Source organism: Akebia trifoliata, chromosome 8 (genome assembly GCF_017979445.1).
Source record: "Akebia trifoliata isolate Shusen 1 chromosome 8, ASM1797944v1, whole genome shotgun sequence".
NCBI classification, from domain to species: Eukaryota; Viridiplantae; Streptophyta; class Magnoliopsida; order Ranunculales; family Lardizabalaceae; genus Akebia; species Akebia trifoliata.
Genome location: NC_141382.1, coordinates 51,325,373 through 51,351,087, shown reverse-complemented (window position 1 = coordinate 51,351,087; position 25,715 = coordinate 51,325,373). Strand labels below are relative to the sequence as shown.

The 25,715-nt window shown below is 34.7% G+C and overlaps 1 protein-coding gene across 1 annotated transcript; it reads left to right on the top strand.

The window, feature by feature from the left end:
- Nucleotides 1-2,845: 2,845 nt before the first annotated feature.
- Nucleotides 2,846-25,229, top strand: LOC147397652 (clustered mitochondria protein-like). The gene is made up of 29 exons (XM_086449518.1): nt 2,846-3,111; nt 3,304-3,524; nt 4,069-4,130; nt 4,340-4,529; nt 4,615-4,746; nt 4,834-4,990; nt 5,096-5,289; nt 5,378-5,479; nt 6,086-6,221; nt 6,455-6,583; nt 7,840-8,230; nt 8,627-8,731; nt 9,749-9,867; nt 12,240-12,348; nt 12,444-12,557; nt 15,524-15,655; nt 15,782-15,952; nt 16,164-16,250; nt 17,912-18,046; nt 18,810-18,959; nt 19,046-19,114; nt 20,942-21,100; nt 21,233-21,289; nt 21,387-21,427; nt 22,415-22,534; nt 22,807-23,116; nt 23,209-23,316; nt 23,416-23,487; nt 24,399-25,229. The coding sequence occupies exons 2-29, from the start codon at nt 3,314-3,316 to the stop codon at nt 24,861-24,863; spliced, it is 4,227 nt and encodes a 1,408-aa protein (XP_086305644.1). The 5' UTR covers nt 2,846-3,111; nt 3,304-3,313; the 3' UTR covers nt 24,864-25,229.
- The last annotated feature ends 486 nt before the right edge of the window (nt 25,230-25,715 follow it).

The window sequence follows — 25,715 nt, the reverse complement described above, 5'->3', positions numbered from 1 at the left end:
TTTGGTAGCCAACCATTTTCAACACCTACATTCAAAGTTTTTTGTTTTCAAAATTTTTCTTTTATATATGAGTTTTTACATGAAATCTAGAAGATGATGTTGTTAGATTGTTAATTTGATAATCCATGTGGGCCCAACGACCCCTATTAAAATTTGAAATCTTATTAAGTTAATCATGGTATCATGATTCAAAAAGTAAGGTTTGTTCAAATAACAAACTTGATAAAAGTATGGGAATTTTTCTAATAAAATTGTATCAAATAGGTTTCTCGGGTGAATCTCTCTTATTATTAGTTTGTGGGCCTATTTTTTCTCGTTGTATTGGGTAATTTTTTAATTTCTCTTTCTAAAAACAAAGGACTCAGGGTATTAGTTATGAACGCAAATAAACATTTGATCAAAAGTACAATAATGGAGAATGTCTATGTATTTATCTCACATGGAATCTAACATCGCTACTAATGTCAAAGGACAAATTTACACTTTATTGTCTTTCCTATTTTGCTTTTTCAAGATTACTTTTCTAACTTTAAACTTTATTTGATTTCCTCTCCCACCATCTTTCCAAAAATGTTCCTCCAACTTTATTGTTTTTCTTATTGTCCTATCTTTTTCAATGATACCTCCTTCAATTTTATTGTGTTTACACTACTATCCATTTTTCAATAGTACATCTCCCAATTTATTGCATTTCCTCTCCTACCCTTTAATCCCAAATAGAATGCCTGTTCTAATAGGCACAATGAAATTATTGCCCCAAATTGTTAAAATGACCACCATTCGTGTCATTCTTGCCTTGGCTGTAATAAAAAGTGGCCTTTATTTCAACTTGACGTGAAGAATGCCTTTCTAAAGAAGTGAACTAACTCATTCACCTGAGGCACCTGAGGATTTGGACAACAATTTACTAGATGGTTTTGCTCTCTTATTTTTTATCCCATCTGACCTTGAACCATCACCTACATCCGAGCCTACCCTGTTTTAGCCTGAACTTTCAACCACAATGGAACTAGTACCCGAACCATCATCTCAACCTTCTTTTAAGCGGGTTCCAATGCTTAAGCCTTAGTCGTCAGAGCCTGTGCCTGACCCACCTCAGTAAGGCCCTTCTTCGAGATTCAATTATATCAATCCTCTCTCTTATAGAAACTGTAAACAAGGGCTAATGTAATTGAGCTAGGTAGGACCATTTTTACAGCTTATCCAAGACCTTGCTAAGTAATCTTTTGTAACCCCGCATCTGACTCTTTAACCTTATCCTGAATTAATAGTGAGCTAACTCTAGTATACCTATAAACAAAACTACCCATTCTTTATCAAAAAATAACCAGCAAAAATTAAGAAGTTGGAGTTGTTAATAAATCCCAGATGACTTGTGATTTTTTGATGCCCCTCTGACATACGCCCTTGACATGGCATGGGTTAGAGTCAGATTTTTCCCTTTGGATACGCAATCATACATGCTCATAAATACGTGCAGTTATGTATCCTGAGGAAATAATCTATGATTCTAACACATGTCACGTCAAAAGATGTATGGGGTGGGATAAAATTCTTGAGGACAATCAATACAAGAGTTTTTTTTTTGTGGAGTTGTAACTAGTTTTATCAAACTCTAACCCCAACTACAATTTATTTACGACTCCAATACCCTTATTTCCTTGAAATAGAATCTAATACGTGGTATCAACAGATTGGCCTACGAGCCTTGATTTGAGTGGTATAAGATAATTTTTGCCTCGACCCATTTAAAAGTTATCCAAGCTAAACCCACGTCCCACCCATTCACCTACTAGCCAACTTCACCCAAATGCATATTGGCCATAAAGTCCAATAACCTAACCTTGATTTGTATATAGAAAATGTTAAAAATATCTCTCTCATTTTTCTTCTTCTTATGATATACTTGGAAAAGGATAATTGTATGCACATGTTGTTAGGATAAAGACTTTTCCAAGTCATGGGTTCTTGGCATTGCACAATATGTCATTTGTTAAGATAATTTAAAAAAGTAAAAATGATTTTAATAGTTAATTATTTTAAATGCATTAATAAATTTATCTAATATATTTTTTACATAAAATTTAGTTAATACAGTTAACAATACTCATCCTTATATCATTATAATAGTATAAATGAGATCATGTAATGCACAACTGAAATGATACACATTTCAAAATAATGCTTCACATGCATATATGCAAATGGGAAAATCACACTAGACTAATTCTTAACACGTTCAAATAAATTTTTTTATTTTTCATCTGGCAAATGAGATTATTGGTCAATAATTAGTGGGTGAAGGTGGGTTTTGAATTTATGTAATGGTATCGACACTTGCATGTTAATATCAACTTATAAGTAAGCTGGTAATTAGTATGAGCAATATTTTCCCTGGGGCCACCTACAAGGGCGTTTGCACACTTACTTGATGCGTGTGATGTACGAGCGTTGCACGTGCTAGTGGGAGGGTCCAATCCTCCTAATTGGACGTAAGTACGGATACCTTGTTATCAAAAATAAAATTAAGCTGGTAAAATAACTTACCACAAAAATTGAAGAGCTCAAAGATTATAGTTTTTTCATAAATTAAAAAAATAAAATCTGTAGGCTTTGGCTAGAAGTTGAATATGAGAATATTTAAGTAATTTTCATATTATTTTAGCGTAGACTGAGGTCAAGTGACACGTCATCATTTGGGAATACAAGTATTTTGGGGAAATCGCAAAAAGTTCCTCTGTTTCAGTACACGTGGCATTATGGCACGTGGCCTAACCCTAAAACCCTAAAACCCTCACTCAAATGCACCGGTGATTTGTAATCGGTTTTTTTCACTGCTAAAAAAAGAAAGAGCTTTTCTCACTTTCCTTTTAGCTTCGACATGAAAAGTACTCTCTCCAGCTTTGTCATGTAGACGATTATATCCTTACGCTTCCTACTCTTTTACCGTTCTTATCAAATCATAGGTCAGAATAAAACCTTTTTACGATGGTATTTTTGTCCATAAAAAACATTGGACGAAGCTACCGCAGATAGAGGGGAAGCGCCGAAGTGTTTAAAGCCTGAACTTTTTTTCTCTTTGGTTACGTTCTCTCTTGTCTCAATCATCTGGTAAGCTTACGTCCCTGCGTTATTTAGCGATTGTTCATAGTTCTTCACTATATTGCGCCCCCATGAGTTCTACGCTTCTAGCTTACATTTATTTTTATTTTTTAATTTAGCGGTTTTTGATTAATATATTTCGAGATTTGTTTTTTAGGATAATTTTAAACTGGAATGATTGATTTGTGAATTTTAAATTAGGGTTTGAAAAATGGCGGGGAAGTCTCACAAGGGGAAAAATCGGAGAGTCTCGCAGAATTCTACAAACTCTTCTGAACCAGTGTCTTCGCCTGATGTTGCATTGAAGGATGAATCGAGTAGTTTAGACTCCTCTAATGGTGGTAATAATGGAATTGCGACTATCGAAGAATCAACAAATACCAAGTCGAATTCGGAGGCAAACCAAGCTAAACATGCTGAAGGTAACCTCATAGTTGTCATTTGTGAATCATTTGTGTTGTTGGATTTTTGCGTAAAATTTGTTATTTGCCATTGCGATTACATTTTCTTTGCTTAAATTACCCTGTTGGATTGGGTAAAAGTTAAAAGAGTCTTAATTTAGTGGAAGACTTGTACTGTTTATGTAGTTTTTGTAAGACTACTTTCAAAATTTGGGGAAAAATAATGATCTCAGATGAATAAAGGGAGATTTTTTAGGTTTTAGGAGGTAATCACCTAGAATTGATCTCAGATGAATGGTCAAATATATATCGACCATTATTATTGATTCTACGACGTGTTATGTGTCTATGAAGGACGCATGGGAGAAGAAGAGGTTAGATAATCATTATTTAACTTTCTAGCCACTATTCCAAGCCACAGAGTTTCTGAATTCGACTACGGCGACTATCTTTGAGGAGTATCTTTTTTATTTGGATGATTAAAACATTAATGACGAACATTCAAGAGTTTTATGTGCCAATGATTTTGACATTTTTCTTTGTTCGTGTTTTTTGTGTGCAACAGGCGACATTCATCTCTATCCTACCTCCGTTAAAACACCAAATGGCGAGAAGCTAGAGTTACAAGTGAGTTAATTTGATCAATGAAACTGCTGGGAACATTTGTCCCTGTTGTGGTGTCTTCATTGTTCTAATCAGATGTTTAATATTTATGCGATTTTTATTAGTCTTTCTGTTCTTTTTCTGTTAGACAATCGTTGTTTTGAAGTTGATATTTTATCAGTAAATTGTTCTTGTTTTCTAATATCTTGTTGATCTTGGCTTTCAACGTACAGTTAAATCCAGGAGATTCTGTCATGGACTTGAGACAATTCCTTTTCGATGCTCCAGAGACCTGCTATTTTACGTGCTATGATTTAATATTGCATACCAAGGATGGTTCAGTTCATCATCTCGAGGATTACAATGAACTTTCTGAGGTTGCAGATATTACTACTGGTGGTTGTTCCTTGGAGATGGTTCCTTGTATGTGAATGCTTATTTTAATTTTTTAGTAGTAGTTTTATCACCTTTATAATTTGTGGCTATAATAATGATGCATTTATGGCAGCATTGTACGACGATAGATCTATAAGGGCTCATGTCAAACGTTCAAGAGAATTGCTTTCTCTTTCCACTCTTCACGCCTCGTTATCAACATCACTTGCATTACAGCATGAGACATCACGAAACACAACTGAAGGTTCTGTATATTTGGATATGTTTTGAAAGTCTGTCTTATCTTCTATATAAGTTGGTTCTCAACTACCTCAAACGTATTGTGATCCAGAAGCTGTGAAAGTGGAAATCCCAGAGCTCGACGGTCTGGGTTTCATGGAGAATGTTACTGGTTCACTTAGTAATTTGGTCTCAACTTCCTCTAAAGAGATCAAATCTGTGGAGAGCATCGTGTTTTCTTCATTCAATCCTCCTCCAAGTTATAGGAGGTAAAGCCCTTTACAAAAATGTACTACATTCATAGATATCTTTTGAGTTCCCTACATTCTATCATTCTTTTAGCAAACAAATTTAGATTGTTGTCTCATTTACAGGCTTGTTGGAGATTTGATTTATATCGATGTAGTGACATTGGAGGGACATAAATTTTGTATCACGGGAACCACAAAAATGTTTTATGTGAACTCAAGCACGGGGAATACCTTGGATGCAAGGCCGGCCAAACTTGCGTCAGAAGCAACCACCCTTGTTGGTCTCCTGCAGAAGATTAGCTCTAAATTCAAGAAAGGTAATAAAACAAGGAGAGAACATTATTTTCTATAGGGCGTGGATCAAGCCATGGGCATCAATTGACTTTTGGATTAAATTTTGTGAAGCTTTTCGTGAAATTTTGGAGCATAGGGCCTCTGCACACCCCTTTGAAAATGTCCAGTCCATGTTAGCACCAAATTCCTGGCTTGGAGCATGTCCTATTCCTGGTAACTTCAATTACTCAAAGGTTCAATTTGATGTTTAGTTATCATCTGAGAGTAGAATCTTCATAGGCATGTATCCTTTTTTTGATGTTAAAATTTATTTTCAAGTATAATTTCCTGAACATGAATACTGTTTTATTTCTATTTTTTTTAATATTAAGTATAACTATTTCTTAGAAAAATAAAGGAACTATGAAAACGCCTCGTAGGTCTAGGTGATCTACAAAGAGCAGAAAAGATAACAATGGTAAAAAGAAGACACGCAATTATAAGAAGCAATACATTTCTTTAAGTGTCAAATTCTGACGTTTGTCTCTGTCTCACTTAGCTCTAACCTTTCCTTGTATGACAGTAAACAAATTGTTAATGGTTGTATATGTTTTCGACACGAAAAGTCATTGAGGAAAATGAACATGTTTGTTACATGGATTCTTGTTAAATATGTTTATGTAGTTATGTATTGGCATGATCATGTCTTTCTTGTCTTCTACTACAATAGAAGTGGCTATATATATTTTACTATTGACATTTTATTTTCTCCTTCTTCTTGGTAATGTTGGCGTTTGCTACGTTTTCTGAATGAACTACTATGGTTTCCGTTATTTGCAGACCATAAAAGGGATGCAGCCAGAGCAGAGGATGCTCTGACTCTTTCATATGGAAGTGAGATAATTGGAATGCAGAGAGACTGGAATGAGGAATTGCAGTCTTGTCGCGAGTTTCCTCATTCAACTCATCAAGAAAGGTGTATTTCTGATTTTTTCTATAATTCATTACTGAATTTAGATTTAACCATTATTAAAAGAATGATTTTAATTCATTTATTCTTTCCTTATTGTTTTGTCATCCCATTTCAATTAGTTATTTTGTTGTTGATTATCATAACGTATAACTTCTGCAAAAAATTGAAGATTTGATTGTTTAGTAATATGAAAGATCAGCATTGTCTTTATCTTCTTAAGATTTTTTTTTTGGTAGGATCTTGCGTGATAGGGCTCTATATAAAGTGACTTCAGACTTTGTCAATGCGGCAGTTAGTGGTGCAGTTGGAGTAATCAGCAGATGTATACCCCCTATTAATCCAACTGATCCAGAGTGTTTTCACATGTGAGTAAAACTTACTAAAGAATGTTCCTTGTATTTTGTCTCCTTGTAAATATTTTGTTCATATTGCTTAATAATCTGTCTTAAATTACTGATTGTATTTTCTACCCTATTTAGGCAACTTTATTGGTTACATGGATGGCGGTGGCTTCACCAAGCACTTTTAGTCCAATGTTGGCTTTATGTCTCTAAGTATTTAGTAATCATTGGAAGTACTATTTAACCTAGGCAAAGGATCCAACAAACGAATGCAAAAGCTTAATACCAACTAAACTTTCCCATCTAAAGACAAATTCAGACCAACATGCCTCTAAATTCCTTTTTGGATTGGGAATGAAGAATACAGTAAGGTTTTGACCTTCAAAACGATTTCCTTGCGACTGTCGTCATAATGAAACAATCTTTTGTTCCTTTCTTACACAGGGCCTTGCAAACGACGGAAGGAAGAAACTTCCAAAGCAATCCCTTTCTTTGAGAATTCTTTCACCAATCCTCAAAGATATCATGCGTAGACAATTGGCATTTGATCTCCATTGATGTCAATAATATATATATATTATTGTTAATGAAGTTAAAACACCAGTGTCAGCAATTTTTCTTTTATAATTTATATCTTTGCTACTTTCTCACAAGTTTATTGAGGCTTGGTAAGTCCAAAGTCTGTTTGCTTCTATTTCCCGTCTTTAATGGGTGTATTGAAGTCTTGCCATGTTTTTCCTCAGTGCTATAGAAGGTAATGAATCAAAATGATAGTATTGGTTGCAAACATTTCCCTATGTCAAATACAGAGCACCTTCTGGTGTTATTGTTCTCTTTTTCAGCCTACAACTCTACACAGGTTCTGTTGATTTCCTCTACTTGGTTTAATTATGCCACATTCTATAAAATATTGTTTAGGGTATAATGCAGATATTTTCGTGGATAATTTTATGCTGTATTGTCTACTATGCAATTATTCAATTATGCTACATTGTGATAATGTAATTGAAACATACCATCATATTTCTGATACATTGTTTCTGTTATGAAATGCATTTGTTACTTAGAAAAGTCTATTTCGATTTTCCAGAGCCAACTTTGTTTCTGTCTCAACGTGGCAGTACATCTTATTATTGTATTTTATTTATTGGAACCCTGTGTATTTATTTTCCTGCTCTAAATGTTAAATTCATTGCGGGCAATGCCTTTTAGTTCATTCTAGATTTTCCTAATGATTATCTAAATTTTTTGGGTTAACATGTCTTATTGTATTGTTTTAGGTACGTGCACAACAATATATTCTTCAGCTTTGCCATTGATGTGGACCTTGGACAGCTGTCTAAAAATCATGCATCAAATGTTAAATTGAAGAGCACAAACTCTTTACCTGATTCATCTGAAAGGGCGTCCAGCAAGTCGTTGCATGGATCTGGTGGTGTTTCTAATGAGGAGAAATCTGATGGCTCAGATAGAGAGGAAGTTCACGTTGTCATGGACGTATCTCCTGATGTACCTGGTGACTCACAGTCGATTGACAGTGAGCAGGCTACTTTTGCTTCTGCAAATAATGATTTAAAAGGAACCAAAGCATACCAGGAGGCTGATGTTCCTGGACTTTATAACCTTGCTATGGCCTTAATAGATTACAGGGGTCATAGAGTAGTAGCACAGGTGTGTACTGAAACCTGATACATCCTTAATTTACATTTTTAGCCTTGTGTATATTTCAGAACAAACTCCTCCTTATATGTCTCCTTGCAACGCTTGTAAAATGATATGGTTAGATTTCTCATAGACATTGTGATTTGACAAAATTCGTGATTTGTTATTCGGTGGAACGATTTGAAGTAATAGAATATGATCTATTGTTTTTTTTTTTCCCTCTTCCTCTGCGGGCTGTATTTCTCAATTTCCAGCACATTATTTTGATCTATAACATCTATGTAGGGCCATCCCTTCTTCTTTTTCCTACTATAGCTAACTCTTTGTGCTTCTGTGTGCTGAGAGTAGCTTGGAGCTCTATCCAGTTGGTCATTTTCTAATTCCACTTTGTATATTTTATTGTAGAGTATTATACCTGGTATTCTTCAAGGAGATAAATCAGACTCCCTTTTATATGGATCCGTTGACAATGGAAAGAAAATTTGCTGGAATGAAGCATTTCATTCTAAGGTGAGGAGCCTGTTAGAGTTTGATTTATCTTACCACATTATCTGTATTTTGCTGTCTTCTTCTTGTTTTGGAAATTTTCTAAAAGTTTCCTCAGGTGTTTTGATAACAAAATATATCATCATTTGGTGCAAAGCAAATCAGTTCACGTGTATTCCATGTGAGCTACTATGAGTGAGGTGGCAAAGTGCAGTCAGCAAGATGGACAAAGAGGTCAAGAGAATCATGACCTTGCTACAACGCATTACATTTTGTCAATAAACAAGTTTCCTAGGGCAACAACTAACGGAGGGGATGGTTATCTTTATCTCCCAACTCACAAAGGATTTTATCTCTCTCACCATCTCATGCTCCTTTCTCCTTCCTCTCATGGAGCTCTCCATTGCCTTCATCCTCTCCCACTCAATCTAGTTAATGACTCCCAAACAGTTGTCTTCTTAGTTTAAACAGGGTGTCTAATCCACCTCATCCATACCTTTTCATGCCAAGATGCAAAGGCCATATCTGCATCTATATTTGGGTGACACCGCTAGGGAGGTGGTTTGCAATGCCAAATTGAAGAATTATATCAAGAGAGAACCTACGCCAAAGATTGTGATAATGATACCTAACTATCACCACACTCCTCCCCCCTATGCAAATTGTTTATGCACTTCTTTTTCCTTCCATGTTGTGTGTCTTTAAAAAAAGAAGAGAAAGACAAAGTTCAATTAAGTTGTCATCATCTCCAAATAATTGCCGCTGGACAGCGAGACTGTCAATCATTAAACACAAGCCAACCACCGCCAGTGTGCCAACCTTGGGCACTAGGGCTTCACCAAACCTTGTTTTTCATTATATTGACGGCAACTTCTACCTTCTTATGAATGAATCTTAGGTCCTGATATTTTCATAATTTCGTTCTATTTCTTATCTATTCCATATATTGTTTTATCAATTTAACCTACTTATTGATTTATTTAGATGCCATATTTCAAATGATTTTTCTTCTCATGAGAATTAACTCTTATGTACCTTTAGGTACTAGAGGCTGCCAAGCAGCTTCATTTGAAGGAACATTCTGTCCTCGATGGATCTGGCAATGTTGTCAAATTGGCTGCCCCTGTGGAGTGCAAGGGTATTGTCGGAAGTGATGATAGGTAACAACTTGCTTGATCCAACCTGGCACCCCAACTTTTACTTATTACACACCAATTAAAAATAAAGCAAATGAGGGGATGGTTGAGAATACGTAAAAGTAGGGGTGCCAATAGAAGCTCTCTCAAAAATTTTTTTTTTTTTGGTAGATTTCTGTTTTTTTGGTTTAGAATTCTATTTGAGCCTAATCGTAATTGTAAAAAACTTCTGAAATTGTTTGAAAGTGTTATAATGTGGACATTATAATTTGAGCCAAACCTTTGTAATATTTGAAGAGTGTGTTTTAATCTTTAATTGGGGTGCAATAATTAAAAGTTGGGTGCCAATAGCAGCTATCATTTTGTTTTGTCTATAATTTATGACTATTAATTGTGTCCCAGTGCTTGCATTTTGAAAAACCTACGTGTAAATGTTAGCTTAGACTTAATAACTCAAATTAGTGATTTTCCCAACCAGGATTTCACTGTTGCTAATTATTGGACATCTAGTGCTTCCTTGGAATTCCTACCCCAAGAAGCTGGTTTTCTGTGGAGAATGAATAAAAGCCTATCTTTCAAGAGGACTTTGAACTTCTTTAGTGCGTTAAAGAATTCAAAAAATAAAAGCATCATGGTGCACAATAGTTGACATCCCAGATTAGTTATTTTCTATGAAGGTCATCCAAGGATTAAAATTTCGGTTTCATTAAGTTGGTAGAATGAGATATCTTGAATGAGATTTAAAGAGAAACTGGACACCAATTGATATGTATACGATGCAATACACTAAACTATGTTCGTTTCTTAGTCAGGAAAACTTTTGATGGTTATTGTGAATTCGTGATACTATTAAATCATAGTAGTAAATTTCGACTTATTTCCACAAAATATACTGAAATATTTCCATTTTCACAAGTTCTGACACGAAATTTAACCGACGGTTTCTTATTGTATATATTTCGGTGGAAATCGCTATTCATTTCGCATAATGTTTCGATGAATAGTGAATTTCGACTGCAATTATCAAAATATAGGTAATAAAATGCAATATTTCTGTGGAAATATTTTGATGAATAGTAAACTTCAACTAAAATATTCTTTTTTGGAAAAAAACTTATAATTTCTTTTAGAAGGAACTTGTAAATTACACATAGTATTTACTTATAAAAAATTGCATATAACATTCATATGTTGATATAAGTGAATTATTTTATTCGTTAGTTATCTATTTTGTCTTATTTTAATGTTTTTTGAGCATATTTTTACATTTATAAAAGCATGCACACAATGATTCACGTTTTAATTAGTTGGATACATTAGTGATTTATTAAGACTTACTAAAAAAAATAAAAGAAATATATTAACACATGAATGCAATACTTAATAGTTTCTTCATTGTAGTGTATTAAGTTGTAAGTAGTTAATGCAACATTATTATTTTCATTTCCATTGTTGGACTCTCAATACTTGCCGGTATGTGGCAAAATATTGTTGATCTTCAATTTCGCATTTTATATGATACTTTTTTATATTTTGATAACTTAATGAGTGTATTTTAATACCTATTTTATCATTTCTATAAGGTTAATGAAAATTTCTTCAATATTTCTCTCATTTCCATCATTTCTAGAAATCATATTTATTTCCACACTAATCGAAATATTTCTATTTCCAGACTATCCAAAATAAATACTGAAATCAAAATTTAATACGCTGCTATTTTTTTTTATAACACATCGCCACGGTACTTTCCTAGATTGAGACATCTCACCAAGGCAGTTGGATAATGGATACAAAATGAGAAATCTGACACAAAGCCCTCTATTTAATGGTTCTATCAGAAATCGCGTATATGTACATTTTATTTGCAAATATATTTTAGAAAATAATGGAAGTTATTAATCAAGGTAACACTTTGCAATTATTGTATTAAATTTCAACATATTTTCATGTAATATACTGAGATATTGTGTTAATTTACACACGGGTCAAACCGAAAGCGAGGATGGTGACCATCCCTAATTGTCAATAATACACTATGCCCCTTTCTTACCCAATGCCAAACTGTTATGGATACTTGCTTTTAGAGTGCGATGGAAGATTGGGAAAGTTATAATTGAATGAAATATTCCGTTTCCAAGTTGACTGAATAGATACCAAAACCAAAATTTAATACCTTATTTTCAATCTACCCATTTATTTAATTTAGTTTATCCATAATATACTAATTATGTATTGAATGAGGGTTTTAAATAATGTGTAAATTAGTCTGTGCAGCTTGCCAGGCATGGTCTGATTTATCACTGCTAATCCTTGATCCACGTCATCCTCATCCCATTTATTTAAATATTTACGGTATCATTCATGCTTTTCACTTTATTTTGTGTGGATTTCAGGCATTATCTTTTGGACTTGATGAGGGTAACTCCCCGCGATGCAAACTATACTGGGCCCAGGTCTCGATTTTGTGTTTTGAGGCCTGAACTTATTTCTGCCTTTTGCCAGGTAATCTCCTGCTTTATTCCTCTATGGACAGTATCTTCAGCATCGGGTTCTTTTGTTGCCTTCCTAATTTTTTTACATGGCTTAATCTGAGCAAGGCTGAAGCTGCAGAGAGATCAAAATGTGGATCTAAACCTGATGGAGAAGACCTTGTGGTCATTGATTCTTCTAATGTTAGTAATGGTGATTCAGAGTTAGCTTCAAATGCTGTGGTAAAGAATGTTTCGTCTCTGTCTGACTACTATTTTGTTTGTGATTACTCAGGTTTAATTTAGACGTACAGTTTTGTAACATGTATATAGATATAATCTGATCTCTTTTTGTAGGAACTGATTTTATTTACTATTTTTTTTTTTTGATCGATAAAGATAATTTTATTAAAAGAGGGAAAATGAGGGGGGTTGAGAGGACCAACCCAAAACAAAGAAAAGGAAACAAGATAAAAGAACAGCAAACAACAACGAAAACAAACAAAAGACTCTCATGACAATGAACAGACCCTGTCCCATCTCGCAACAAAATCTTCAAAGAAAATCCCCCTAATTTTCTTTATCCTTATGTGTATTGTTGTATAACCACTTTCTCCTATCTATTAAATATTTTTTGAAACAAATACATGTAGTGTAAGCATTTCGAGCTAATTAAGTAGTATCTATTTATCTTTAATTGGACGGCCCTAGGTGTGACATTGCATGTGAGTGTGTAGAGAATGAAAATGCCCAACCTCGAAAGTAGCAGTTGATCTGTTCACCTTTAACCTGTAGCATTTTAAGGTTTAATTGAGTCAATATTTTTATGTTTTCCATTAATTTATATTCTCATCTGATCTTCAGTTGTTGTAGCGTCTTCTTCAAATACCACTAATGTTAGCAGGTTACCCAAATGTATAAACCCTGCAGCAAAATGCTCTAACCATGTGACAAGGCAGATTGATATTCGCCAACCTTTTCGAGGATGGTTTCCTAAAACTGACTGGAATCCTTTTATTTGTGAGACCGTACTTAGTTCGCTTTCATATCCTAGCCGAATCCTGTACTTGTATGTATGGGTGTCAATAGTTTAGTTTGATTACTCGATACTTAACCAATCCAAACAAAGTTGGACCCAATTTTAATTGGTCTAAATTTGTTCTGTGCGCATTTATACCTGATCACTATTGGGTATATGTTGGTTCTACCTTTAAATAAATTGGTTCTTGAAATTCTTTTAGTTTTGAGAATACAATCGATTGAATTGACTTTTCATACGACCCTCAATAGAAGTCTCAAGCACTTGTAACGGCTAACTATGAGACCGTCGCTATATGCATTTTTAGTGACAACCAACAATTTCAACGTTGCTATATTTGGTTGTTAGTGACAGTCGATCTGGAAAGCCATCGGTATATTCTATATCAGCGACTTTGTTTCTGTGGCCGTCGCTTATTCGATCTAGACTTTACCTTTTAAGTTTCTTTCTCTTCTCCCAAATCACAAAGTAATCCCAATCACCTATTGGAGGCTTGATGAAACTCATTCTGTAATTAGCAAGTCTTTCAAATTTCATGACCAGCCGAACTAAAATTTGTTCTGATAATTTAAGTTATTTTTTTATATGTTAAGAACTATATAAAATATCAAGACATAACACAATCATAGAGTGGGAGTAGTAGAGATGAGGATGTCGAGTTTGGTAAGTGGAAAAACTAGGAAGATATTCTAAATGAATGAATTGGTGCAAAATATGGGAATAGCCCCAATAGCCGATAAACTAAGGGAATGTTGATCGAGATGGTTTGGTCTTGCGTAACAAAGGCCGATTACACCCCCAACTACAAGGACTGCAAGTTAAAGGTTCTGCAAGATTGAGAGGATGATAAAAAGACTGTGGATTGCAGTAGTTGGGCGGATATGAACAAACTTGTGTCAAACAAAGTATGAACTTTAGAAACATTGAACTAACAGGATTTGTTCAACTGGCCCTGAATGTGTTGGATGAGGCCTTCATGATGTTGATGTTCCTTACCATCATGTGTATGGCAATCAATCTAGAGTTCTTAACCATCCATTGCAGATAGTGTATGAAGACCTGGCTGAATTGTTACCTCAATCAAAGAATCTTAACCCCTTAATATGGCAACTAATCATAACCAAGTTTTCTGTAAGTATTCATTTTAGGATATATATTGTTTTGTTACTAGTGGGAATATGGGATCAATATGATATCAGTAAATGCCACTATCATACGTTGCATTCGTTGTTGCATTATATACATTTTGTGAACTTACCATCATGAATCATGGTACTGATATTTTAAACTACGATCGTGACTTTATTTCCCATTTAGCAAACAGCAAACTGTGCAGCTATACCCGTACCAAGTGTAACAATGAACAAGGTTGTGTATGAGACATTGCCTGTTGCAGGGGGGAGCAGAAAATAGCTACTGCCCTTCCCCATGTTCTATTAGCTTTGAAAATGCATTAGGGAGGGAAATGACACAATATATCCCTCCAAATGTTTTGATGGAACCTGGACAATGGCGTTGGTCCAAAGTAAAGGTAGAATTGTATGTATATTTTGTTCTGCATAATAAGAACATCACATTTCACTAAATGATCTCTTATGTTGAACACTCGTTGATATGTATCAAATGTTTGTGAAAATGGTTGTTACAGCAAAATCTTGATTAATTTTTCCTTTTTCTTTGTTCCTTTTCACTTGGAGCAAACTTTATGAGGAATTTAGGGGGTCTTTCTTTGAAGACTTTGTAGCGAGATGGGATTAGGGTTTGTTCTTTGCCGTGATGGCTTTTTGTAGTTTGGTTGTGTTTTTTTAGTTTCCCTTTGTTTCGGTGGGTCCACTCGACCCCCTTGTTTCTTCTTTTCTCTATTAATAAATTCATCATCAAAAAAAATATATATATTTATATATATGGGGATGCAGTTTTACTGTGTCCATCAATCTACAAGTCTTCTTAGAATGTGTTTAACACAATCTTTAGATTTTGTTATTATATATATTACAGTACTATAAATAATTGCATTTGTATCTGATGCTTTTCCCAGGGTTATCATGTCTGGCACCAACATATATTTTCTTGTCTATCTGACAAACATTGTACCTATAATTTGTACTCAACTGCCTACCTCTTAATTATTTTAAGCGCATTAAGAGTTACTTTGTAATGGTTTTCACAGGATACAACAAGTGGGAATATTAAGGCTGTCCAAGAATGTGATTCTGCACCTGCTGAAAATGGTGTATTGTCTGAGGAAATACTTTTGAACCCTAATGTATTTACCGAGTTTAAGTTGGCTGGGAGTCGAGAAGTAAGTCTTGTTATTTAAAATTTTTAACTATGTGATGATGCTTATGCTTCCTTTTGATTTCAACTTTGTAATTCTAATAGACTTCCAATTTTCTGTTCTCTTGTCTAATCCCTTCGTATTTATCAGGAGGTAGCTGCTGATGAAGATAGTGTGAGGAAGGTTTGTTTGTATCTTAAAGACGAAGTGATCCCCAAGTTTGTTCAAGATCTTTGCACGCTTGAGGTTTCACCCATGGATGGTCAGACATTAACTGAAGCATTACATGCTCATGGAATTAATGTCCGTTATATTGGAAAAGTAAGCATTAGCTAAATATGTGGACGTTCCTTGTGCATAAAGGACATGTTGTTTAACTGCCTTTTCCATGCATTTTCTCTTAACCTGTAGAAATTAGGAAAGTAAGCCTTTCTTAATTCCAATTTGATGATCTGTTATATTTCTTTCTTTTTTCCTTTTTAATCTAATTGCTACTTTGTTCTTTCTGATGAGTCTGAATCATGTTCTCCAGATAGCTGAAATGACTAGGCATTTACCTCATATTTGGGATCTTTGTGTTGTCGAAATTGTTGTTAGGTCTGCAAAACACATTCTCAAGGTGAACCTTCTTATCTGCTTTACTATTTATGTTCTGGAAGTTCTTTCTGCAATTTTGAGATATTGGTTTGAACCTTTACCATTGCACATTTAGTTGCTGTAAAAATCTGAAATGTTGCCATTGCATGTAAATAGAATGTAACTTCATTCAATAGATCTTCCATGTTAATGCTAGTTTAATGTCATTAGATCCTAGTTTTTAAATGCAACATTCTAAAACTAGGTGGTGCTGTGGAGTTCTGGTTTGGGATCCAACAAGGGAGTTCTTGTGTTGCACCTTCTATGTTTTCAAAGTAATTGGAACAACCATGCGGGTTTCCAACATATTTGAAACTTGAAAGTAAAAGCATTGTGGTTTTGGTGCCAATCTTTAATTCTCTCACCCTGCTTTTTCTACGTACTATGTTGCTTTTACAATAAACAGGCTGTCCGATCAATATGCACTATTTCTTTCTTAGAGCCTAGCACCCATCTAATGAAAAACAGAAGAATGTGGATGGAGATAGTAAAAGAAGATATGAACTCACTTTCAATAACAACATACTTGGCTCTGGACAGGAGTAGGATTAGTTTTGTTGACCTCAGATCTTTGGGATAAAGCTTTGTTGTTGTTGTTGTTATTGAGTTGTGATGGTATGGGTGCCTAGGAGTTATCAAACAAAATTACAAACATGATATAGGAGCCATTCAAAAGGAGTTATTTTTTCCATGCATTTGGATTGCATATTAGACCACGCGCACAATCTTCTTTAAAAGCCCTTGAAAGAATCTAGTAAATAAAAAATCTATTGTTAAGGACCTAAATTATATTTTAATGGTTGTATTCGTTTTCTGTCATATTTCTCTATTTCATTTGTGGATTTCTTCTTGAAATAGTGTGCAAATTCTGTTATTGAGATCCAAGCTGTTGCCTTGAAAACAGATTCTTTTGTTAGTTTTGAGTTTCAAAACCTCATAAAAATGAATACCCAAGAGGGCAAGAGATTAAAATGTTAGAATTAAGTGATGTTTGTAAAAACTTGAGATTTTTTCTAAGTAGCTTTAAACTTTAAGTCTTCATCCTCTACATCTCTCCCTGCTTGAAAATTCTATCAGTACCCATGTCAGTAACCACGAGAAAAATACTACATTGACTACATTTAAAAGGATCTCCATCAAACCTTAGTGCAAGTATCATCTGACAGGTCATCTTGATCCCCATTTTGAGTTGTTTCCTAATGAGTTTTAACTCATTAAAAAAGGGTTATAATCTGACCCTGCTTATCTGCTTTGATCTACATGTGCTCGCATCCAGTTGGGCAGCTCAAGTGGCTCAGTGCAAGTACTTGTAAAAAACCCTAGAAAAATGAATCTGAGTGAGATATTTAATAGTTTATCAAGTCATTATTATGTCACTCATGGTTATCAAGGAAGTTGTGTGTTGTACACTTTTTTTTTTCCAGCTCTTGTGCTGTCTCATAAATAATTTTCTTCAAGCTTTTGTGAGCTGAAAAAAAATAAAATGCAGTTAATAATAGTTGAATATTTCAACTCTTATCACTGATTAAGAATGAAAAACTATCTGTTCTCTTGTTTTAGTTGCATTTACTGTATGACATTGACATACTTATATCAATCATAAAACTTATATTTCTATTGAGGCACCTTTATCTGGCCATGCAGGACATTCTGAGGGAGTCACAAGATCATGATCTTGGGCCAGCGATAGCACACTTCCTCAATTGTTTCTTTGGACATATTCAACCTGTTGGCCCAAAAGGTACTTCTAATGGTATGCAGCCCAGATCCCAAAAGAAGGTATGAGAAACATGGATGTCTAATCTCTTTCCTAATTTCTTAAGTAAATCATTTTTTTCTGGAATCTTTAGTCTTGACCTCTGATCTACCCATTGCCAGTGTATCTTAGTTTTCAGTTGCATTTCCGTCTTAGCAGATAATCATCAAGTATTATGCTGAGCAGCATGCCATTTTTAGTATAGGTTTGTTTGTTTCTTCATACAAACATGCACAAACAAACACAGACAAATGCTCATATATACTCATGTCTAAAATGCTAATGAACTTTTCATTTTTATCGTTGTATTTTAAAATAACTTACATTCACTATTTTGTTATAATCACTGAGGCCTTATCGCAAAAGTTTGGGGTTTACTTATATATGTATACCATGTCATCTAGTGGTTCAAAGAAGTACTGAGCGAACAGGTCAATAAATTCAGTTTTTCCTATAATATGTCTAGAGATATTTTATTTAAGTTCTGGTTATCTTAGAATTGCAAGAGATTTCTTTTACTAGGTAAATGTATAAAAAATCCCTTGAGTGAGATGAATGTATATTGAATACTATATCCTGCCATATTTGGAAGGAACATTGATTGTTTATCATGAATAGTATAAGCAGATTTACATTGATTCTTGTCTACCTTGTATGAGCTACATGATTACCTAAAAGTGATCATTCAATTACTTCGTGTGTATATTTTTACCATTTCTCTTTGTGTAAATTAGCAATGCACGGATGTTTAACCAGGCATGAAAGCTATGTAAATGATTTTTTCAGGATCAAGTGGGCCATCAAGTTTCAGGTAAATCTTCTAGGGCAAGGTGGAGAAGTGAAGCTTTTGAGAGGAATAATCAGTCTTCATATAGGATTATTAACTCAGAAGTTCTCTGGTCTGATATTCACGAATTTGCAAAATTCAAATATCAGGTATCAGTAACTGGGTTTGATTTGCACTTGAGTTCTCATAATAGAATTTGATATATTTTTTGTTTGAATAACCTTTTCTTTTTTAGTTTGAGTTGCCAGAGGGTTCAAGATTGCAAGTCAAAAAAGTTTCAGCTATTCGTAATTTGTGCCAAAAGGTAACTTGGAGTTCATTCCATGTCAATGAACCACAAGTCTTTATCTTATAATGACAATAGCGTGCAATTACGTTTTGATTATGAGTGGAGGCCTCAATGCCTTCTTAATTTAGCTTAACCTCTTTCTTATGCTGCTTTTGTGCCAAACATGCATGTGTAATTGTAATCTGGATGGGAATGAATTAAAAATTGTGTGAAGGAAACAATGTATAAAGGTTACAAAAAACTTTTATCCACCCAACAAAAGCTTTTGAGATTTCATGCATAGAAACGTCAATCTTTTGTAGTGGCTTGGGGATGAGATAGGGAGATAGCTTCTCAAGTTGATAAATTGAATTTAGGATTCAATAGGGCCTCTGATCTCATCAAAAGCAACCTTAATATGTAAGAAGTGAGATAGTGCCTAATGTAAATGGAGTTTTTGTTTTGGAAAAGTGATCTGATGAACATCTTTCTGTAGATGCTCCCAACCACTAAAATTTCTGGATGCGGGTCGAAAATCAAGCCAACAATCACCGGTTCCAATGGAAATTTTGGAATAATAATTTATATTGCATCTTGTTTGCATCTAGAATTAATTTTTTTTTTTTTAATTTTATTGGGACTAGTTTTCTATTAGATTATTTGATTTATTTTTGTATTTTAATTATTTTAGAAATCCTATAAGAGTTTAGGTATTAATCACGTCATTTTTCTTTAGGTCTTATTTTGAGGGATCAAAATTTGTCATATTTGGTCAATTTTGGTGTCATTTGATAGGTTCTTTAGTTACCTATCCAACGAGCCCAAAATTCGTAGTTCTGACGAGTTTTGAGAAAGTTATGGTCAAAATACCGATGGAGTGTCAATCTTACACAAGATTGACTTCTCAAGGTCAAAAGAGATTACTTTTATGTAATTTTAGGATTAGGTTTTTAAGTCTAGCCTATATATATGTCTATTGTAATTGTTTTTATAAGTCTATGAATAAAAAGAAAATTTTCAGCTTTTATAGTGATTGGATGCCATCCTTCTTGGTGTGATTCCAAGAAACCCTTGGCGTAATACCAAGGTTTTATCTTTTTGCCCCTTCTCTTTTTCTTTTAATCTTATATCTATTTCTTTTATTCCGTTGTTCTTGATTCTTGAATTCTTGAATTCTCAAAATCATTTTATTTACTGTCCAAAAAAAAAAAAAAAAATCATTTTATTCTACCTTAATCCTTTCCCCATTCTCTTAACCTTTAATCCTTACCCTATAAACATTAACCATTTCTTTCACCCTATTGAAAATATAGTAATTTGCAAAACTTTGCATTTTACATTTCAATAGCCAATTGGGATTTTGGAAACTCTTTTTCTCAGGAAAAAAAATAAAAATCCTTGTAATAATTCGTGATCTTCATCACCACTTATTTAGCCCTTTCCACCACCCTTCCCAAAGTAGAACAACTTTAGAATCATACAAATTTAGGTTGTCCTACATCACTTTACATACAAGCTCTAGACCCTTTTACAATAAGGAGTCACAACTAATATTTAAGGTTGAGATATACTTATTTCTCGGAATTTCAGGATAGCACCTGGAAGTATCACTGTCTTACAATAATATCCTTTTGTTGTCAAAGATCTATAAGCATTGCGTGCATATACTTTTCTACGCAAGGCACTTTCAAGCTTTTAGATATTGTTTGAAACTTTAGAGTGTACTTATATATATATATATATATATATCAGTTTATGACCAAAGCTATCTTGAAATGGTACTTAATCTGGTTTTTCTATTATTTTCAGTAATTTTTCTTCATATTATCTAGTATAAAACTCGAGTTTTATCTTTCTTAACAGGTAGGTATGACAATTGCAGCACGAAAATATGATCTTGATGCTGCAGTGCCCTTCCAAACATCAGATATCTTGAATCTCCAACCTGTAGTGAAGCATTCAATTCCAGTATGTTCAGAAGCTAGGGATCTTGTGGAAACTGGGAAGGTCCGATTGGCTGAGGTATTTGCTGTGCTTCATCATTTTTAGTCTAAAATATATCCTTTTCTTGCACTTAGAATGATTTTAAATTTCTTTGGTGGAATACTTTGTTTGGAAATAAGGGGTGGTAATTATTCTGTTATTATGTTTCAGGGAATGCTTAATGAGGCCTACGCAATGTTTTCTGAAGCATTTTCTATTCTTCAGCAAGTATGCTATTCTCCATTTACATGCAATACCTCTTTGTTTTTTCAATTTTCATTTTATTTCACTTTGAGTTCATGTTATCGGTTAATCGTGGATGCAGGTTACTGGTCCCATGCATCGAGAGGTTGCAAATTGCTGCCGGTAATTATTCCAAGCATTTTGCTGTTTCTCCTTCGTACCCTTCTTCTTTATGATATTGCAGATGACATTTAAAGTTACATATTCTGAGTATAAATTCAAACAAGTAAACTTGAAGGAATTAACAAAGCTTAAGCTTTGTATATACAAGTACATAATGCATGTGGTGATTTTTACATTGATTCTATTATTCTATGTTAATTAATGAATTTTGCAACGTTCAAAGTAGGGGGCTTTCCAGATTGTAGTTTTGACTAATATACTTGACGAATCCTTGGCAAAAATTTGTGATGGGAGGAGCTAATTTGTATCAATTAGATTTGTATGTGGCTATGGGTAATGGTTTGAGATATTTTTTCACTCGAAACCTTAATCTGAACAAAGCAGATTATTGATTCCTATTATTGTTGGGTGACTTGGTGCCTCACTACTTGGTCGTTGACATTATTTACATTTTTTCTCTCAGCTATGGAGTAGATTTATTTCCCACTTCTGTTTCTATTGTTGCATGCCTCAAAATAGAATCTTCTAGGTCATATGGAGGGTAGAAATCTTGAGGTCGGCCACCGTTCAGCAGAGAAAGTGTTAACATACCAACTCCGAAAAATATCTAAGAGCATCCTTGGTAAAATCCAACAAATCCTGAATTCTTTGAAGAAAGAACCCCGGAATACTTTGTCAATTTCACAATGAAATAAGAGATGGTTAATATAATCTTTGTTAACCTTACACATGGATTTTACTTGAGAACATGATTTGTGGATGAAGAGAAGATTCTTATGACAAATAAGATTGTGACTGGTTTGCCTGACCATTTGTCTCGTCTGTTATGTAGCGAAGTGGGCACATGTTTCTTCTAGTAATCACAACTTCATCACATATTTTGTTTGCTGTATGTCTGATTTTGAACCACTTCTGCTTGTTGATTTCAAATGTACTGTCTGCCTGCTACACCTAGTTGTTGACAGTGTATTTTTTATCTATTATCAGGTACCTTGCCATGGTTCTTTATCATGCTGGAGACATGGCAGGAGCCATAATGCAACAACATAAAGAGTTGATCATAAATGAGCGATGCCTTGGATTGGACCACCCTGATACTGCTCACAGGTACCTAGTCATACCATATCTTTTCTTTTGTAGGGTACTTCGGTTTCTTTTCTTTTATTCTGGTAAGTTGTAAACTAAGAGTAGAAAGGAAAAAAAATCATTTGTGAAGCAATATGCTGAAGATCTTTAGTGGAAAGGCTCTTCAAAAGATGTACAAGAGAAGTATACTAAATCATCCATATGGGGATATATCATACATTATAGCCAGTCGGGTAGTAATTGATTCTTTTTCTCATTAGTGGCTCATATGATCTTTGATTGTGTTTTTGCAGCTATGGAAATATGGCTCTTTTCTACCATGGTCTCAACCAAACGGAGCTTGCTTTGCGTCATATGTCCCAAACATTGCTCTTACTAAGTTTATCGTGCGGCTCAGATCATCCTGATGTTGCTGCAACTTTCATAAATGTTGCGATGATGTACCAGGATATCGGAAAGATGAATATAGCACTTCGTTATTTACAAGAAGCCTTGAAAAAAAATGAGCGGCTTCTTGGTGAGGAGCATATTCAAACTGCAGTATGCTATCATGCTCTTGCCATTGCGTTCAATTGTATGGGCGCATTCAAACTCTCTCTACAGGTGAGTTTTTCAAAGGAATTATCTGATGCATTTCATTCATTTTAGCCATGAAATTTATGTTTGGTGTCGGATAATAAAATTTTGGCTGACAGCATGAAAAGAAGACCTACAGTATACTTGTCAAGCAGCTCGGGGAAGAGGATTCAAGGGCATGTGACTCACAGAACTGGATCAAGACATTTACAATGCGGGATCTTCAGGTAAATGGATGCAATGGCCTAATCAAGTTTATTAAGCAATCTTAAATCGTGTGTAAAAAAGTTTCTGGCTTTCTAACTTGCTGGATTTTACTCGTGCAGCTAAATGCACAAAAGCAACAAGGGCAGGCAGTGAATGCCACTTCTACTCAAAAGGCTATTGATATCTTAAAGGTACTTTCTGATTTTCTTTTTAAAATATAAAGTCTCGCTAATTCAAATTGAAAATAGTTCATAGAAAAAGCTAGAAACCATCTCCTCGGGACTTTTAGCATCTTAACCATTATTTTTTTTATTTTTTTTATAATTAAAAAATCTGTATAAAATACCAAAGAAGCCTCCACAGTCAAGGTGTCACACTGAATTTCTCTATGACTGGACCCACACTCCTTAGATTTTTCTTTGGTACCTAAAGAAAGCCCAAGATAAGTCACTGTTGTAGAACCCACAATTGTAGAACCCACATTGCAAACCTATAAACTTGTATCGGCCTGCTCCCTGACTGAAAGATCCTAATTCAAACTTAATACTATCTAGAAACCCTTAGAAACAGCAAAGGAGAGCTCTTAAATTTTTCATGGTCTCTCGATAGATGGCCTCATAAAGTAAAGAGAATCATCCATTCACTGCATACCTTAGCCATCAATTGTTATTGCCCACCAGTCTCATATTGTACATCATTTTCAAAATTTTGTTTCTGCAATTGAAAACATGTTGGTGATGGGAAATGGACGTAGGAATTTATTCAAGAAGGTCAAACTTAGTTGTTAGATAGAGCTCAGTCTAGGATGATCTCTATTTTTATTTATTTTTAAATGGCAAAAGGCACTTTGAGCTCTCTCCAGTCATTTAGAGAGGAAGACCTCTTCACAGCATCCTCTATCTCGTCTCTAGTCATTGAGACAAGGTCTGGACGATGGTTTATTATTTTTATATAAACGACATTAGATGATGTTATGATCACGTTGTACTGCTGTTTAACTGGACTGAACCAAGCAACCTTCGTTCCAGTTTAAACTATTTCTGTTTCAAAGGAATGATTGGAATTGTGGAGTACTATTCTGACAATAGCTTTTGCGTGGCAGGCCCACCCCGACCTGATACAGGCATTTCAAGCTGCCGCCGCAGGAGGATCTGGAAATGCAGGAGCATCAGTCAACAAATCTATTATGGGGGAGACTTTTTTGCCTCGAGGTAGGGGAGTTGACGAGCGGGCTGCCCGTGCAGCGGCTGAGGTCAGGAAGAAAGCAGCTGCTAGAGGCCTCCTTGTACGTCCACACGGTGTTCCCGTCCAACCTTTGCCACCACTCACCCAACTAATCAATATCATTAACTTAGGGATGAGTTCAGAACCTCAAAATAATGTTCAATCATCTGAGGAACAAAAGAAAGAGGAGGCCACCAAGAACAAGCCAGGAGATGTTAAGGAGAATGGATCTGTTGCTGGTCAAGAATATCAGGATCAGGCTCAGGCTCAGGCTCCTCCTGTTGGATTAGGCACCGGCTTAGCTGCATTGGACCCCAAGAAGCTGAAAATGACACCAAAGTAGGCTTCTTAGAGAATTTTTTTCACTGGCAGGTATAGTTGCACACGAGCAGCTTAACCTCAGTCTTGGGGGGGAAGGTGAGCCTAGGTATTTGTTTTGCCATTCTTTCGTGAGCATCCATCATTGAAGCTATTCTTGATTTAGGGTTGAGGGTTATGGCACCAATATTTTTCTCTACTCTTGTTTGGTGTTGATGAATCCTGTTATTTCATTCTCTTAATTTGTTTAGCTCATAAATATAGATGCTTTGGATCTCATGACGTATCCAATTCATTTTCATAGGGAATTGGTGAAAATGTTACTTATCTTGATGTAATCTTATGAATGATATTATATCAATTAATCAGCTAATGTGCTTGGTTAGTGATATGTGCCTTGCTCAGGGGGGCAGTGCTTAGCATCTAAATTTCAATATTAAGATTTTATATATAAAGAGGTTTTTTTTTTGGGTGTGCGGTTGGGTGGGGGGTAGGTGTTCAAGCCCAACCTCCAGAATCAACACTTTTCGTAGCCTAAGTTAGCTTTCTCGTTGAGGAGACCAGAAATGATGGGAGCTAAAGATGGCTCAAGCCTCAATAAGAGGGCCCCAGCGAATGGAGAATGGTTAATATCATTGAAGTGGAAGGCATAATAAAAATGGTATTTTTGTAATTTTTAAACTAATTAACGTGGGTTTGCAATTTTCATTTTCTTGATTTTTATCAAAATGATCTTAATTATTTTAATTTTAAATGTTAAGGTAGGGGCATTTTTTAAATCCTAATTTTGGTGTCACCTTCTCTCATTATAATAGTATATTTATATGCTTTTTGGAAAAAAAAAAAAAAATTCTCAAGTTTGCATTCTAGTTCATAA

What these genes read in the sequence shown, in the direction of transcription:
- LOC147397652 (XM_086449518.1), top strand. Translation starts at nt 3,314, where the DNA reads ATGGCGGGGAAGTCTCACAAGGGGAAAAATCGGAGAGTCTCGCAGAAT. An exon ending in CTGCAAAACACATTCTCAAG is followed by an intron (nt 16,251 to 17,911) that starts GTGAACCTTCTT and finishes CTGGCCATGCAG; the next exon opens with GACATTCTGAGGGAGTCACA. An exon ending in TTACAATGCGGGATCTTCAG is followed by an intron (nt 23,317 to 23,415) that starts GTAAATGGATGC and finishes TTACTCGTGCAG; the next exon opens with CTAAATGCACAAAAGCAACA.